This window comes from Dreissena polymorpha, chromosome 2 (genome assembly GCF_020536995.1).
Source record: "Dreissena polymorpha isolate Duluth1 chromosome 2, UMN_Dpol_1.0, whole genome shotgun sequence".
In the NCBI taxonomy this organism is placed as follows: Eukaryota; Metazoa; Mollusca; class Bivalvia; order Myida; family Dreissenidae; genus Dreissena; species Dreissena polymorpha.
This window is the reverse complement of record NC_068356.1, coordinates 2039404-2057239: the sequence shown is the minus strand read 5'-3', so window position 1 is coordinate 2057239 and position 17836 is coordinate 2039404. Positions and strand designations below refer to the sequence as shown.

The following is a 17836-nucleotide window of genomic DNA, read 5'->3' as shown; positions in this document are numbered from 1 at the left end:
TTATTTTCCACGTCTTCAAGCACCTCGGCTTTACGCTTAAGAATGTTCTGAATTTGAATTTTACCAACTCCAAACTCATCTGAGATTTTACGTCCAAAAACCCGAATTTTCTCGTTCAACGTTAACACTTTTCGTTTGACATTTTAATTTCTGCATGTACGCTTAAGGAAATCTGACTCGATTATGATACATAATGAGCTGAAAAAATTAAATTAAGTTAAAAAAAAATATTAAGTAAATAACAATGTGATTGGCTAACAAATATCTACTAATTAGCATAATTACAAATTGGTAATGTAAGGATTTCGACAGATGTTGCCGATTAATAGTTTATTTTCCGCACTTCTCAGGAAATGTTTGTCGCGTACAGTGCATTGTTTCTGCACCTGTTATCTATACTCGAGAAAAATCGGCGTTGTCTCTTTACGTTCAACATAGTAAACTATTTAAGCTGTAGACTATACGTAATACGTTCCTCTATTATTCAACTCAATAAATTGATAAGCAGTCTACAACAATGCCGGTCAGAACCGGTCAACGAAACAAAGCATAATCATAATGGTTGGTGTGAAAACAAAGCAGAGGTGTTACAGTACATCTTATCGGCTTAGATAAACAATTAACGCGGATTTGTTCTTGAAAGATCAATAGATTAACCACTTTTACCTCCTAGTGGTCGCTTAATTCAAGATTCGGACATCAAAATACACAAAAATTAGCGGTCGCTGGACGTGTAAGACAAAAGTCGCTTAATACAATATCATTATATAGCGAAAAAGCTCCGTGGGATTTCAAAATGGTCGCATAAGACAAAGGTCGCTCAATACAAGTGGTCGCATCCACAAGATTGACTGTATTTAGAATATTTCTTACAGAAATTCCTTCAAGCAAACAGCGCAGACCCTGATGAGACGGTCTATGCTGTTTGCCAAGACCTTTTTTCTAGACACTAGGCATAAATGGATTAATTATAATAGGAGTTTCTTCTCAAGTGACCCATCCTTTATGCCAAAGTTTCCTGCTGAATTGGAAAATAATTATAAATATCTGACCTATTCTTGTTCAGTCACATGGTCATAACCCTGTCTACTTAAGTTTATTACAAAGGGCAATTATATTCTATTAAGTTTACATGTACACACTTAACAGTAATAATTTATATGTTTTCCTAAGATGGCCTTTTTTGTTAAGGTAAGAAATAGTAGAGAGCAAGGTTTTGGCCATAGTGTCCAGATGGAGTTTGATAATGAAACTAAACTTTTCTAAATAAAATTGTAAAAAAATTCAAGACCGTCTGTTCCTAGTATTTAATAGTCACAGTGGTGTGCACTGTTACTTCAAAAGTTTTCAATGACAACTGTTAGATTGTTGTGTCCTCAGGCAAGCTGCCTTACTCAATCCGAGTCCTGCTGGAGTCAGCTGTTCGCAACTGTGATGACTTCTATGTGAACCAATCAGACGTTGAGAAGATTCTAGACTGGGAAGTCAACCAGTCACAGGATGCAGAGATTCCTTTCAAACCGTCTAGGGTTATTTTACAGGATTTCACGTAAGTTTTGTGTTTTATTCGGTTAATGACATGTCAGCTTCCATGCATGAAAGCATTCCATCAATCTGCAATAATGTCTTTTTTTGGTAATTGGACAATTTATTCATGGAAGTTAAATTGAAAACAAAGGCATCATAAGGCCTCACAATTCATAACAAACAATAAATATTTATTTTATTCCAAAAAAATATGAAAACAGTGATGTACTAATTTCCATGGTTACTGACAGGGGTGTGCCTGCAGTTGTGGACTTTGCAGCCATGCGTGATGCAGTGGAGCGGTTGGGCGGTGACCCGGAGTTGATCAATCCAGTCTGTCCATCAGACCTTGTTATTGACCACTCAATACAGGTGGATGTGTCGCGCAGGTAACTGATCAGTAGATTAGGGGACTTCTATAGGGCTGTAACAATGCTGCTACAGCAAAAGAGTCATAAACGCTATTGCTCAATATTACAAAATGATTAAACAATATTGCAATTTTAATTGAGAAGTGTAAAAATTATTTTCTTTTTTTCCAAATGTATATTTCAGTTTATCAGAAAATGATTATTACATGGTGCAATTTAAGTAGAAAATATTATTACATAGTTCATTACATTGAAACATTGTTTCTACATGATAAAATATAGCTTGATATATGGAAAAAGATTGGCACATGTGGCAAAACATGTACGTTAATTATGGATCATTTCAACCCTTCAAATCAGTTTAGGAGCTTCCTGTACCCAGCCAAGTTTCCTCTGACTGTTTGTAAAGCATCAGTGATATTGTAATGATTTTGCCCAAGATGGCCTGTGTTGATTGTGGACTCATGATGTGTTGGAATGCACTGTGCCTGGATTACATCTTCCTGTACATACACTGTTATTGTTTTTAAGTATTGGACTGTCGGTCTGTGCACAATTTTTGTCCGGGCTTTTTCTCAGCAACTAATGACCGGAATTCAATGAAACTTTATGGGAAGCTTCACTACCAAAAGGAGATGTGCATATTATAAGCGGGTTCTGGTCGGATGATTTTTCACAGAGTTATGGCCCTTTGAAATTTTCCATTAACTGTACATATAGTGCAATTCTTGTCCGGGCTATTTCTCAGCAACTAATGACCGGAATTCAATAAAACTTTATGGGAAGTTTCACTACCAAGAGGAGATGTGCATATTATCAGCGGGTTCTGGTCAGATGATTTTTCACAGAGTTATGGCCCTTATGAAATTTTTCATGAACTGTACATATAGAGCAATTCTTGTCTGGGCTATTTCTTAGCCACTAATGACCGGAATTCAATGAAACTTTATAGGAAGCTTCACTACCAAGAGGAGATGTGCATATTATCAGCGGGTTCGGGTCGGATGATTTTTCACAGAGTTATGGCCCTTCGAAATTTTCCATTAACTGTACATATAGTGCAATTCTTGTTCGGGCTATTTCTCAGCAACTAATGACTGGAATTCAATGAAACTTTATGGGAAGCTTCACTTTCAAGAGGAGATGTGCATATTATCAGCTGGTTCTGGTGGGATGATTTTTCACAGAGTTATGGCCCTTTGAAATTTTATATAAAAAATTCTTGTCCCCCCAACTACTGTGCCCTCAAGACGTTTCCTTTTATCTAAATATATAGTGCAATATTGTGACAAAAAAACCTTTGGGAAGCACCACCCGTCTCCGACAGTTTCTTGTTAGAATCTATTATTCCCATTATTATCCCCCGCCAGAGGCGGAGGGATATTGTTTTGGCGTTGTCTGGCTGTCCGTCCGTCCATCCTTCCGTCCGTCCGGCTTTTGTGTCCAGAGCCATATCTTGGAAGTGCTTTGGCGGATTTCATTGAAACTTGGTATGAGTATATATATGCATAAGGGGATGATGCACGCCAAATGGCATTGTACACCATCTGTTAAAAACAGAGTTATGGCCCTTTGTATCTTGAAAAAATGCTTTTTACTATAGGCACTTTTGTGTCCGGAGCCATATCTTGGAAGTGCTTTGGCGGATTTCATTGAAACTTGGTATGAGTATATATATGCATAAGAGGATGATGCACGCCAAATGGCATTGTACACCATCTGTTAAAAACAGAGTTACGGCCCTTTGTATCTTGAAAAAATGCTTTTTACTATAGGCAATTTATTGTCCGGAGCCATATCTTAAAAGTGCTTTGGCGGATTTCATTGAACCTTAGTATGAGTATATATATGCATAAGAGGATGATGCACGCCAAATGGCATTGTACACCATCTGTTAAAAACAGAGTTATGGCCCTTTGTATCTTGAAAAAATGCTTTTTACTATAGGCACTTTTGTGTCCGGAGCCATATCTTGGAAGTGCTTTGGCGGATTTCATTGAAACTTGGTATGAGTATATATATGCATAAGAGGATGATGCACGCCAAATGTCATTGTATACCATTTGTTAAAAACAGAGTTATGGCCCTTTGTATCTTGAAAAAATGCTTTTTACTATAGGCACTTTTGTGTCCGGAGCCATATCTTGGAAGTGCTTTGGCGGATTTCATTGAAACTTGGTATGAGTATATATCTTCCGCCAGAGGCGGAGAGATATTGTTTTGGCGTTGTCCGGCTGTCCATCCGTCGTCCGATTTGCACCCATCCTCAAACAAAGCATATGTTGCGGGGGATATCAATTCTACGAATTTGCTTGTTATTAAACCATTCAAATATAAATGTCTACTATGAGAAATAAATTAATTACAATGAAATTTATAAATAATCATATGTAAAAAAGGAAGTGCAGGGCAGAGGTTCGGAGGGGCAGGCGGGGCGCCCTTTAATTTAGGCCTTGCTGGAGCACTGATATTATTCCCTTAAATTGCCTTTTCAAGAAAACAAGCATGACATGTTTCCAAATTGATTGGTTAGCAGTAATTACTACAATAAATCGTGACATTGCTACTAAGACTGAGTCTTTCACAAAACAAAGAACTTTTAACCATTCTCACTTTGGTCACTCAGCAGTGTTTTTTTATGCCCCGGTAGGGTGGCATATAGCAGTTGAACTGTCCGTCAGTCAGTATGTGTATGTCAGTCTGTCCGTCCGTCCGAAAAAACTTTAACATTGGCCATAACTTTTTCACTATTGAAGATAGCAACTTGATATTTAGCATGCATGTGTATCTCATGGAGCTGAACATTTTGAGTGGTGAAAGATGAAGGTCAAGGTCATCCTTCAATGTCAAATGTCAAATATATGGTGTCTGTCCGTCTGAAAACTTTAACATTGGCCATAACTTTTTCACTATTAAAGATAGCAACTTGATATTTGGCATGCATGTGTATCTCATGGAGCTGAACATTTTGAGTGGTGAAAGATGAAGGTCAAGGTCATCCTTCAATGTCAAATATATGGTGTCTGTCTGTCCGAAAACTTTAACATTGGCCATAACTTTTTCAATATTGAAGATAGCAACTTGATATTTGGAATGCATGTGTATATCATGAAGCTGCACATTTTGAGTGGTGAAAGTTTAAGGTCAAGGTCATCCTTCAAGGTCAAAGGTCAACAACAACAAAAATTCAAAGCGGCATTTTCATGAAGCTGCACACTTTGAGTGGTGGAAGTTCAAGGTCAAGGACATCCTTCAAGGTCAAGGTCATCCTTCAAGGTCAAAGGTCCAAAAAAAAAAATTCAAAGCGGCGTTCTCATGAAGCTGCACATTTTGAGTGGTGGAAGTTCATGGTCAAGGTTATCCTTCAAGGTCAAGGTAACCTTCAAGGTCAAAGGTAAAAAAAAAAAATTCAATGCGGTGTTCTCAAGAAGCGGCACATTTTGAGTGGTGGAAGTTCAAGGTCAAGGTCATCCTTCAAGGTCAAGGTCATCTTTCAAGGTCAAAGGTCAAATTTTTTATTTTAAAGCGGCGTTCTCCTGAAGCTGCACATTTTGAGTGGTGGAAGGTCAAGGTCAAGGTCATCCTTCAAGGTCAAAGGTAAAAAAAATAAATCAAAGCGGCGCAATAGGGGGCATTGTGTTTCTGACGAACACATCTCTTGTTTGGTTTAATTTGGGGCCAGAGAGTCCCATTCCTGATCTTAAAAAGTTTTTTTCCCAAATGATAACCTAACATTCTCTATTAAAAGTTTATTTTATGTATATTAAAAAAAATCAAATCCCACTCCATCTCTATAAGTTGAACCTTAGTTACTATAATGTTGAAAACATGTATTGTCAATTTCCTAGTGAGTGTTGCCCATACAGTAAAAAACAACTATTTTCAATTTAAGTAAACATTTCAAAAGGCAATTCCCATTCTAGATTTTGTTCTGTCCTGAATACCATGAGTATAGCAGTAAGAGGTATTGGTAAACTCTACTTATGTGTTAACTTGACACTGATAGTTACTGTATCTTGTTGACCTACATTTTGTTTTGGGCACTTAATGTAATATTAAGTTCCACCTGAAGAGTTCAAGATGGGCCTGCAATGCACATATATGTAGGTGACTTCTGGTATTTAAAGCATGATACATATGTATATCTATAATCTCATGCTTAGATAAAGTCATAATACTGGCCCTTGGATATTGTAAAATGTTCACATCCCTTAATCTTTGTATGGCGCTGAAACTCTTGGAAGTCTATGCTCTAAAGTTACCAGCATTCCAATTGTAAGCATTTCACACTATGAAATTAAGGTCTATAAAGCTTTGCAAGCATTTGACACTATACACATCCGGTGTAATGAAATTCTGTAGGCATTTGACACCAGAAGAATAAGGTCTTATGTAGTTTTAAAGCTGTTCTTTGTCAGATATTTTTATGTCCCCCACTATAGTAGTGGGGGACATATTGTTTTTGCCCTGTCTGTCTGTTGGTCTGTTTGCGCCAACTTTAACATTTGCAATAACTTTTGCAATATTGAAGATAGCAACTTGATATTTGGCATGCATATGTATCTCATGGAGCTGCACATTTTGAGTGGTGAAAGGTCAAGGTCATCCTTTAAGGTCAAAGGTTAAATATATGGGTCAAAATCGCTCATTTAATGTACACTTTTGCAATATTTCAATATTCAAGATAGCAACTTGATATTTGGCATGCTCATGGAGCTGCACATTTTGAGTGGTGAAAGGTCAAGGTCAAGGTCATCCTTCAAGGTCAAAGGTCAAATATATGGGTCAAAATCGCTCATTTAATGTACACTTTTGCAATATTTCAATATTCAAGATAGCAACTTGATATTTGGCATGCATGTTGTATGTCATGGAGCTGCACATTTTGAGTGGTGAAAGGTCAAGGTCATCCTTCAAGGTCAGAGGTCAAATATATGTGGCCAAAATCGCTCATTTGATGAGTTCTTTTGCAATATTGAAGATAGCAACTTGATATTTGGTAGGCATGTGTATCTCATGGAGCTGCACATTTTGAGTGGTGAAAGGTCAAGGTCAAGGTCATCCTTTAAGGTCAAATATATGGGTCAAAATTGCTCATGTAATGTCACTTCTGCAATATTGAAGCTAGCAATTTTATATTTGACATGCGTGTGTATCTCATGGAGCTGCACATTTTGAGTGGTGAAGGGTCAAGGTCATCCTCCAAGGTCAAACGTCATATACGGGGACATAGTGTTTCACAAAAGCATCTTGGTATAGTTAATAAATATGGCAAACTCACAAACTTAAAACATGTCACTTCAGTTCTCTTAAATAGTTTATACAATTAATTAAGGATCATTTCATGCTTTTGTATTTAATTCCATTTAATGAAAATGCATACTAAGCACTCCACATTAAAAAAATAACTTTCAATAATTAGAAATGAATGTTACTGGCAGTTCAGATATTGACTTGTTCTATTTTATTATCCTGCTTATTTCAGTGATTATAACTGTCCTGTTTTTAACTGCTGGTCTATGAATGAATACTGCAAAGTGAAAGCCAAAAGCAGCTATCCATCTTCTTTACAGATAATATGGTGATAGCACTTTATGGTCTTTTATACTGTCCTGTTTAAGTCAATAGAAACTATCAGCGTTGTTTTTAGATATGGTGATAGCACTTTCTAACACTGAAAGGAATATTAAATTGAACAGGTATTTGCATTTAAAGAAACAAAATACATGACTTATCTTAGTACAGTGTTCACACAAAAGATGTTTCGATTTCTTGAGTTATTGACACTAAATATTCTCTTTTTTTTCTTAGAATAAGTGATGAATGATTTACAGTTGGACAACGCTTTTTCAAACACTCTTAATTGTAATAAGTCACTACGGTGAAGGTTTTTTTTTCCGGTCCCATTTATTTCCCTTCTTTACTCAACTGAAACAAACATCATTAATTTGAGTTTCCTTTTCAAATTCATCTTTATTTTGTTTTGGTTTTATGAAACTAATCATTTGTGTATCTGACAAAATTGAACCTATGTTGTTGTTTTTTTAATCTGGTATTCATGTCCCTTTATTAGCTCAGCTGTTTTCATAGCCAGCTCGTCGTCGTCCGCCGTCCCCTAAAACCTTGACATTTTGTCAAGTTTTTTAATATTAGCTCTAAAATCAAAGTGCTTCAACCTACAACTTTGAAACTTAATATGAAGCTGCACCTTGATGAGTTCTACATGCCACACCCACTTTTGGGTCACTAGGTCAAAGGTCAAGGTCACTGTGACCTCTAAAAAAAATATTCTGACAAGCTTTCATTTATTCAAAACTGCACCGCAGCCGAGCATGGCACCCGTTATGCGGTGCTCTTGTTATTATATTCCTTTTTCGAAATTTCTTATTGTAAACTATTTAGGACTGTCCCAACTACTTTAAAATAGTAGTGTTTGACTGTATGTTCAATGTTGACATTCTGTCCGTGTCATCCTGTCCCCTCCTGTCGTGTGAACTCAGAGCTTTTGGGGTAGTGGCTTGTCATGACTAGGTGTGGTAGCACAGGAACATGGCAGGGTTGCAGGGCTTTTTTTCTTCCGAGAGAATGGTTGTTTATAACAATTTGAGTAGTTGACATCTGAAATGTTTCAAATTTTGAGCAGTTCACAACTCAAATTTATACAATTTTAACGAGTTTGTGACTGTTTGTTTCACAATTTTGAAAGTTTGCAACTCATTTTTTCACAGTTTTGAAAAGTTTGTGACTTATTTTTTCTCAAATTGAGTGACCACAGGCCACTGGGAAAGACAGGGAAAAAAGCCCTTGGGTTGTAGTGGAAACAGAGCTGCTAGTACAGCATTGAACGCTGGTATCTTATACACAAAGCTTACAAATATACAATGTATAACTATTTCAAGCACAACCATTTGTCCCAAACTTACTGCTCCTTTGTGTTCCATATGTTTGTACATCTAGCAATATTGCAATCCCACCCAGTGATCCACGGCGTAATCAACCACCTTTATTTGAGTCGTGTTCTGAGAAAACTGGGCATAATGCATGTTCGTAAAGTGTCTTCCCAGATTAGCCTGTGCAGTCTGCACAGGCTAATCAGGGACCACACTTTCCGCTTTTAATGACATTTTTCATTTAAATGAAGTCTCTTCTTAGCAAAAAACCAATTTAGGCGGAAAGTGTCGTCCCTGATTAGCCTGTGCCGACTACACAGGATAATCTGGGACGACACTTTACGCACATGCATTATGCCCAGTTTTCTCAGGACACATTTGATCACTTTCATATGGTTAACCAGACTCGTATTCATTATAAGACCTGTCAGTGGCATGCCTTCTCATTTCGCTGGGAAAGCTCAGAAGAATTTCAAATACATGTTCAATGAGGTCACATTGTGCATGTATAAAGAATAGGTAAAGAGAAATGTTTAGCCTGATTTGTGAATAATTACTTCAAATGCTCTCTTTTGTTTTGGTTGAACTTGACATAACTTTTGCAGGTAAAATGTTTTAGCATAGAAATTCTTCTCATTCTAGATTTCAGCATTGTTCTTTATTTATTGTCAATTAATAATTTAAAAAACATTTAAAATAGAAATAATATCAACGTTAACAAGATATTAAACGGATTCTTGTTTGAGGCAACCAAGTGCTTGAAGTGGGGTGGGTAAGGGGTAATGAAGAATCATAGTTTACACTAAATCAGTAGCCAGAAGGAAAGCATGCCATGGTCCTGCATAAACGTCTCTTTTACAAGGCTGTCTTTACAGGCGGTTGTATTGCTACAGTTACCTAAAGGAGACGTTTCATTTGTTTGTTTTCAGCAATTTACTAAATGCCCCTAACCCAGGCGGGGGGCAAGTGTCATGTAAAAGGCTACAGCCCACTAGTGCCTTGAAGGTGAAAGGTCAGATGATGTGTGACCTCTGCCATTCGGAAGGTCAAGGGCCAATCTCAGATAAAGTCTGTCCCTTTCACGGCCACACGACGCCAGGGTTGGTACATAGACACAATTTTCTCTGTTGTGTGCCTTTTCTCAATTAACTGCACCTTGACATATCTAACAAAAATTATATACTAAGTATTTGCTTTTGATCTTAATTGATTTTATTTTTCTTAATTCTTAGTGTTGTATAAATTTTAAGTGACGTTTCAATTGCAGTATAATGGATGTGTTCTCACTGGCCAGAATAAATTAACAATTAAGTTAAATGGTGGAAAAATACAAAAATTATGGCCTTGCATGCTTCACTGATGTGTCACTAATGTATACACCATTTGTGAAAGGAATAGACATTATCTGGGATCTCCGTACCTATGTCATGTTCAGAAGATCTTTAGCAAAATAACAGGGTGCTGGGGCTGCTCCTTTTGACATCCCCACTGTTGTGATTGTTTATGTATTTGCGAAAATATTTAAAGGAGCATAAATATATTAGTCTTACAAGTACTTATCTTAGTAATTCCCTGTATTGTTTCGTTAATTTGAAAACGCCTCCAAACTTGTTGTGCTTTCCACCTTGGCCCTTTATATCAGCACCCTGTGCCTTTTGTGGATCTTTATCTTTTCTCATATAATATATGAGCCTCGTTCTGAGAAAACTGGGCTTAATGCATGTGCGTTAAGTGTCGTCCCAGATTAGTCGGTGCATTCCGCAAAGGCTAAATCAGGAACAACACTTTATGCTTTTATGGTATTTTTAGTGTCAAAGAAGTACCTGTATACCGAAAATCAAGCTTAGGCGGAAAGTGTCATGCCTGATTAGCCTTTGCAGACTACACAGGCTAATCTGGGATGACACTTTACGCACATGCATTAAGCCCAGTTTTCTCAGAACAAGGCTCATCTGTATTTGACTGCTGTTTTGGTAGGTGCCACTCTTACTCTGTTGTCAGGATTATAGAGTGCCAGTTGACCAAGCATTTCCAAATCCCCACTTTACAGCGTATGTGCTGTCTTCCTAGTTCCCATACCCCCTTGAAATAAATAATTATGAACAAAAGTTTTAATGCGCAAAATACAAATTCTAACATTTTTTAGCTCAGCTGTGCTCATGGTGAGCTTTTGTGATTGATTTTTGTCCGTCGTGCGGCGTCATCATTTGCCTTGTGAACACTCCAGAGGCCACATTTATTGTCCGATCTTCATGAAACTTGGTCAGAACATTTGTCCATTGATACCTCGACTGAGTTGAAACTGGGTCATGCTAGGTCAAAAACTAGGTCACTAGGTCTTAAAAAGAAAAATATTGTGAACACTGTAGAAGTCACATTTGATTCCCAATCTTCATGTGACTTTTTCAAAATATTTGTCTAAATGATATGTTGGTTGAGTTCAAAAATGGTTCTGGTCCGTTGAAAAACATGGCCTCCCGGGGGCGGAGCAGTATTCCATATATGGCTATAAAGAAACCTTGTGAACACTCTAGAAGTCACAATTTTTGCCCAATCATCATGAAACTTGGTCAAAACATTGCTTTCATTGATATCTCGGACGAGTTCGAAAATGGTCCAGATCGGTGAAAAAATATGGCCGCCAGGGGGCGGGGCACTTTTCTCTATATGTATATAGCAGGGATCATATTTTCCGGCAACATCAATCGGTCTGGATTTAACTGGGGAAAATGTGTCCAAAAATTTATATCCGAAATCATGACAAATTACGTTAAAATATATACAATTGATTTTGCCATTCATGAAGGTGGTATAATAACAGTACAAGTTAAATTCCCTTGGGCATTTTTTTGAACGGTAAATACGAGTTTTCTCAATTGGTTTTATCATTTGCTATTTCATTGTTGTTTCGTGCATGGACTCTAGATGAGTCAATATACGCTCCGTATTTCGTGTGCTGTTTTATCTGACTTTTTTTCATCGTTGCCAATATTATTAATCTGTGTGATTTGATACCACGCATCTAAACTTCCGGTCGTGGTTATTCAACAACAAACAATAAAGTACACGAATTATTTCGATTCTAACACGATCTTTACTAAAGCTTTATACAATGTATATTATTTTTCTTGAGTACTTGTGTGAAGTTCCGCTAATAAAATAACTTTTGGCTGTTCTGTCGATCAGATCCGCGACTTTCATTGTTTTATTGCTGGATTATTACGCTGGTGGAAAATGTATCGGCATGTTTTGTTTAGTTACAGCGCGTGCTTTCAGTGTATAAGGTCCGCCCACAATTATTGCAGAATATCCGATTTTCTTCTTTGTTTTTATGAAAGTTTACTGTTTCATGCATGAAATGCACAATTTCCACGAGGATAACATCAAGATTTCCATCTCCGAAGTAACTGTCAACGATTTTATCGTGGACGAGTACACATTACGGACCGATTAATTAGTGCTAGGTATAAGCCATTGAAATTATCGATTGATATTGACACAGGTAATTCACGCATGACTTATACACAACCGCGCGAATCTTCGCTGCTTGGGGTCATACTAGTCGGCTGACATGCAATAAACTGGTCCTCACCGGTTTAGAGACTTCAGCGAATGGTATATCACACCTAATCGAGATAAGAATGTAAATAGGGGGTGTTAGCATGTTCACTGTGTAATCGATTTCATGACATGTGAATTTTAGCAAACAGAATAGGACCGACTGTTTGGGATTTTCAATCGGTTTTTCATGACCCCAATCGGTCTAGGACCGACAAAACGGAAAAAAATATGATCCCTGGTATATAGTGAAAACATGTGAACCCTCTAGAAGTCACATTTTTTGTCCAATCTTAATGAAATTTGGTCAGAACATGTGTTTTCTGGATATGATGGTTGAGTTAGAAAATGGTCCAGATCTGTGGAAAAACATGGCCGCCAGGGGGTGGGGCATTTTTCTCTATATGAATATAGTGAAAGCATTTGAACAATCTAGTTGTGATAAGCCATAATGTTAAAGAAAGATAACCTGTACATACTTTCTAATAGTTAACTCCCTTGTTTAAACCTGGGACTTCTTTAAAAAAATGTGGTTTACATAAAGACAGTAGTTTGCATGCAATTTAATAAACCTATGTCATAAAATAACTGTACATGTACTAATGCACTGTAGAGCCTTATCTTGATTCTTTACTGATAAGCCATGTTAATCTACTGTGTTTTGGTGTATTTAGCAGACTACTGTGCTATGAAACTGTTTCCATGGCAACCTTGTTATTTGGCATTTTCTAAATTAGAAAGACTCTTTTGATTGAAATAACTTTTGTAAATTCTTCTTATTTTTTACATTTGAGTCACTGGAGTTTTCCACTCTCCATAAATTGTGTTCTTTAGATTAAGTTAGACTTATTTTATAAACAAACTTTTTGAAGCAACTTCTAGACTAACAGTAACAAATATATATATCGGTCTTTTTGACAGATTGTGAACTTCTTTTTACATTCATTAAGGTATTTAGTGTATTTGTTCATTTGTAACGATGCATAGACTCTTTAGACTAAAGTTAGTTATTTTCATTAAAGCTGCTTTGGTTTTCACTGATAGATTAATTCTTTGAGTGTATTAAGGCGTATCTGACTGGACGCCTTTAGTTAATTGAATTACAACCAGTGTGTTAGAAATAAGCCTTCTTTAATTAGACTCGATAAATATTTCTGTATTACATAAGTGCTCACACAGTTACATAACTCGTAACCGTCCCATGACCGGCTCACTTGCGTAAACAAACGAGACCGCACTACCACAGTTGTTTATAGTAAAACATTGTGAATACTTTTAGTCACATTTTTGTTCAATCTGAATGACACTTGCTGATCTCACATGGTGACAATCTTTATGAGCATAATATTTTTTGCTCATGGTGAACTTTTGTGATCACCTTTTGTCAATTTTCTGTCTTCCGTTGTGTGTCATGAATATTTGCCTTGTTAACACTGTAGAGGCCACATTTATTGTTGGATCTTCATGAAACTTTTTCAGAAGATCTGTTCAAATAATATCTTGGACGAGTTCAAAAATGTTTCCAGTCTGTTGAAAAACATTTCCGCCATGGGGCCATTTGTTGTTCGTTCTTCATGAAACTTGGTTAGAACATTTGTTCTATTGATATCTTGGGCTGCAAAGAACAGGTCTTTTCTTTTTATCTCAGGTGAGCGACTTTTGGCCTTTCAGGCCCTCTTGTTTCTATACATGGTTTATAAAATGCTTTCTGTTATGAGAACGTCAGCTTACAATGTTAGTCATTATGATCTTAGTTACACAGCACATATATACATACATGTGCATTTTTATTATTACATTAAAAAAGTTGCCTTATGTTTATATTACTTTAAACAAATTTTTGATTTTCTCTTATAGCTCAGTACAATTGCGATAATTTTATTGTATTTCATCATTTGAATCTATGGATTATCATTTATTCATTATTACAACATAAAAAAGTCATTCTATCAAAATGTGGTAGATCTTAAGATTCATGCAAAATTGTATGTGAAAGTATATGTTCTTATGGTGATTGATTTAATCTGTATCATATTTTATCCCACTTTTACAGCGAATTCGGTTGATTAAAGCCCCATTGATTAAATATAATCTATAATCAACGGCAGGAAATGACGTCAATATTTCGACGAAATGACGTCATAAATCCAGCGAAATTATCCAGTCAAACTAATTTTGTTTAAACAAAAAAGTTTACAAAATAAAAAGTGGGATAAATAGAATAATAGATTAGTGTCGCCAAGGCTCCTGCTTTTTGTTTTCTAAGCCTTGCATGATAAACCTGATCTATAATCAACACTAACCTATTATTCTCTATGTATATGATTGAAATAGTTTCTTTATGTTCTGATGTTGATAAGGATGCTCCCAAAAATATGAAAGTATCAGGATATTGTTCAATGTTTTCAAACCCTCCATTGCATGTTGCTAGTTAGAGAAAAGCTGTTACAAAAATATGGCTAAAAAATTCAGTTTTTAATACTAGCTGCATTTAACATATAGGCTAAGCTGATAGAAGTCATCACCCAATATTGCATATTGTAATGTTGCGAAATATATAGGCATGAAACCTTTGTCGTAATGATATCTCAGCTGATTTAACAAAAATCCAGTTATTTGAAAACATGTCTTCAAAGGGCGTTATCAAAGCATGTGATCTAATCATATCTCAGCCAAGGTAAAATACATCACCAAATCTGCTAATAACAGTTTATTTGATTCTGTTCTTATTTGAGCCTTTTGCCCTCTTGTTTAAATTTGGGGTCAGGGTGGCGGGCCCTTCAGATGGAGTATTTCAAGACAAAGGGTGAATTATATTAATGTTGATAAGCATGAATACATGTTTATTTTCTACTTTGTTTTAAGTCTTTGCTTCAAATGCTTATTTAAAATAACTAACTAAACTTTGTTTAAAAATAATAGCGACAAACATATACAAAATTGCCTCTTACTGGTAATTTTTATTTTAATTTAGTCATTTTTTCAGAATAGAGCTTAGATTTTTAAACACTACTACTTTAAAATGGAAAAATACAGGCTGTATGAGCAAGAGAATGGGAGGAATTTGAGCATCAAATAATCACTAAAACTCACTGTTTGCTATATTGCGTGTATTTATTCTAGTCTTTATAATGTTACATGTGATTTTATTTTGTATCTGCATGTGATTTGTTCAGTGTATGACATATTGCGTGTGATTGTGTTCAATCTATGTAAAGTGTATCTGATCAGTATATCCAATTGCATGTGCCTGATAACTGCTGCGTAATATTGCTAATTATTAGTGCAGTATGCATGTTAGTGCAGGTGGTTGGTTAGAAGTTTTAATACATTCTGTTACATATGGCATGTGAATGTTACAGTGTGTTTCTCTTTGCTTTTTATTTGGAAACTTCTATTACAGATTGCCTGTAATTATTACAGTATTTATTATGCCCCCCTTCAAAGAAGAGGGGGTATATTGCTTTGCTCATGTCGGTCTGTCTGTCGGTCCGTCCACCAGGTTGTCTGTCGGTCCGTCCACCAGGTGGTTTCCGGATGATAACTCAAGAACGCTTGGGGCTAGGATCATGAAACTTCATAGGTACATTGATCATGACTCGCAGATGACCCCTATTGATTTTTAGGTCAAAGGTCAAGGTCACAGGTGAAGGTCACAGTTACTGGAAATAGGCATTTTAAGTCTGTCTGTCGGTCCGTCCACCAGGTGGTTTCCGGATGATAACTCAAAAACGCTTGGGGCTAGGATCATGAAACTTCAAAGGTACATTGATCATGACTCGTAGATGACCCCTATTGATTTTGAGGTCACTAGGTCAAAGGTCACAGGTGAAGGTCACAGTTACTTGAAATAGGCATTTTAAGGATTTAGCATGGTTCAAACAAGGGAAACAACTACCGTTTATGCATGCTCTTTTTATTACAGCATTTGCCTCCCTTAAATTCATTTTAAATCTCATTTTACAGCAGAGATTCCAAATCTGACCTGTAAATGAGCCCCATATTTACTGCCAGTGCTAGGTTACCTTTTCCCATTTGATCATTCTTAAGTATTGTTATTGTAATGCTGCTGCTGCTGCTACTGCTACTGCTACTTCTACTGCTACTGCTACTACTACTACTACTACTACTACTACTACTACTACTACTACTACTACTACTACTACTACTACTACACCACCACCACCTACTACTACTACTACTACTACTACTACTACTACTACTACTACTACTACTACACCACCACCACCACCACGACCACCACGACCACCACCACCACCACCACCACCACCACCACCACCACCACCACCACCGTTGTTCACAGTGACAAAAAACGTATTCATACAATGGCTGCTACTACAACTTATAGCCCATATAGGGGGGCATGCATGTTTTACAAACAGCCCTTGTTATTTTTACGTTGCTGGAACAGTCTGTGTCAAATTTTAAAAGCCTGTTTGCTATGAAGTGAGTTGTTGTCTAGGGCAGACTGTCTACGTTGTACATTCACCAGTTTTTAACGGACATATTGTTGTTTTTCAGTGCGGATGCCCTGGAGCAGAACCAACTGATGGAGTTTGAGAGGAACAAGGAGAGATTTGTCTTCCTCAAGGTAAGTACCTCTGTGCCCGCGTGCGTGCGTGCGTGCGTACATCTGTGAAATAAATTAACCAATTTAAAAAACATTTATGTCTACGCTTTTTGTTCGTCCAAGTATTTGAGTGAATTGATTTGAATATGAAACCATAATTTTATGCTTTTTCACTGAAATAAAAAGCTTTAATTTGTCAAGTCTATCCTTGATTCACAAGTTGCAACCTGCAAATTATGAGCATTATGTTGTTTAGTATGGCTTAACATTTACCACACCAGTACTGCCCTACTCTTCGATATTGTAATATTTAACTGCGATCATAAGTTACATAATATTTCAAACTCTTATTAGCTCACCTGAGCGATAGCTCGGGGTGAGCTATTGTGATCACTCAGCGTCCGGCGTCCGTCCGTCCGTCTGTCTGTAAACAATTTGTAAACATCTTCTTCTACTAAACCATTGAGCCAATTTCAACTAAATTTCATGTGGAGCATCCCTAGGTCATGGGACAAAAGAATTGTTAAAAAAAATTTGATCACATAACCAAGATGGCCGCCATGACCATATATGGTAAAAACCTTAAAAAATCTTCTTGTCAGAAACCGCTCATCAGATTTTCAAAAAATTTCACAGGGATGATCTTTGAAGGCTCCCCTGAAAAAAGTTGTTCAAAGAAATTTGATTCGTCAAAAAACATGGCCGCAGGAGCTCGTTGAACTTTGCATGTTTATTCGTTTTTGCCTATTTTGTGAAAACTTTCAAAAATCTTCCACATTTTTTGTCCGATCCTTTCCAAATTTGCACAGTGTCTTTATATCAATGAGGACACGAACCCTACAAAAAATGAGCACTATTGGTCCATGAAGTACAGAATTACCTCCCCTTGAATTGAGAAA

The 17836-nt window shown here is 36.7% G+C and overlaps 1 protein-coding gene across 2 annotated transcripts in view; it reads left to right on the top strand.

Moving 5' to 3' along the window:
- The window catches only part of LOC127865609 (cytoplasmic aconitate hydratase-like), a 76645-nt gene that overhangs the window by 7271 nt on the left and 51538 nt on the right, over positions 1-17836 (top strand). Inside the window, exons 3-6 of one of the 2 annotated variants that reach the window (XM_052405477.1) lie at positions 1381-1549; positions 1779-1916; positions 9718-9888; positions 16889-16958. In XM_052405477.1, the coding sequence (XP_052261437.1) occupies positions 1381-1549; positions 1779-1916; positions 9718-9888; positions 16889-16958 (548 nt within the window). The remainder of the gene's footprint in view (positions 1-1380; positions 1550-1778; positions 1917-9717; positions 9889-16888; positions 16959-17836) is intronic. The other variant, XM_052405479.1, reaches the window with a different exon arrangement.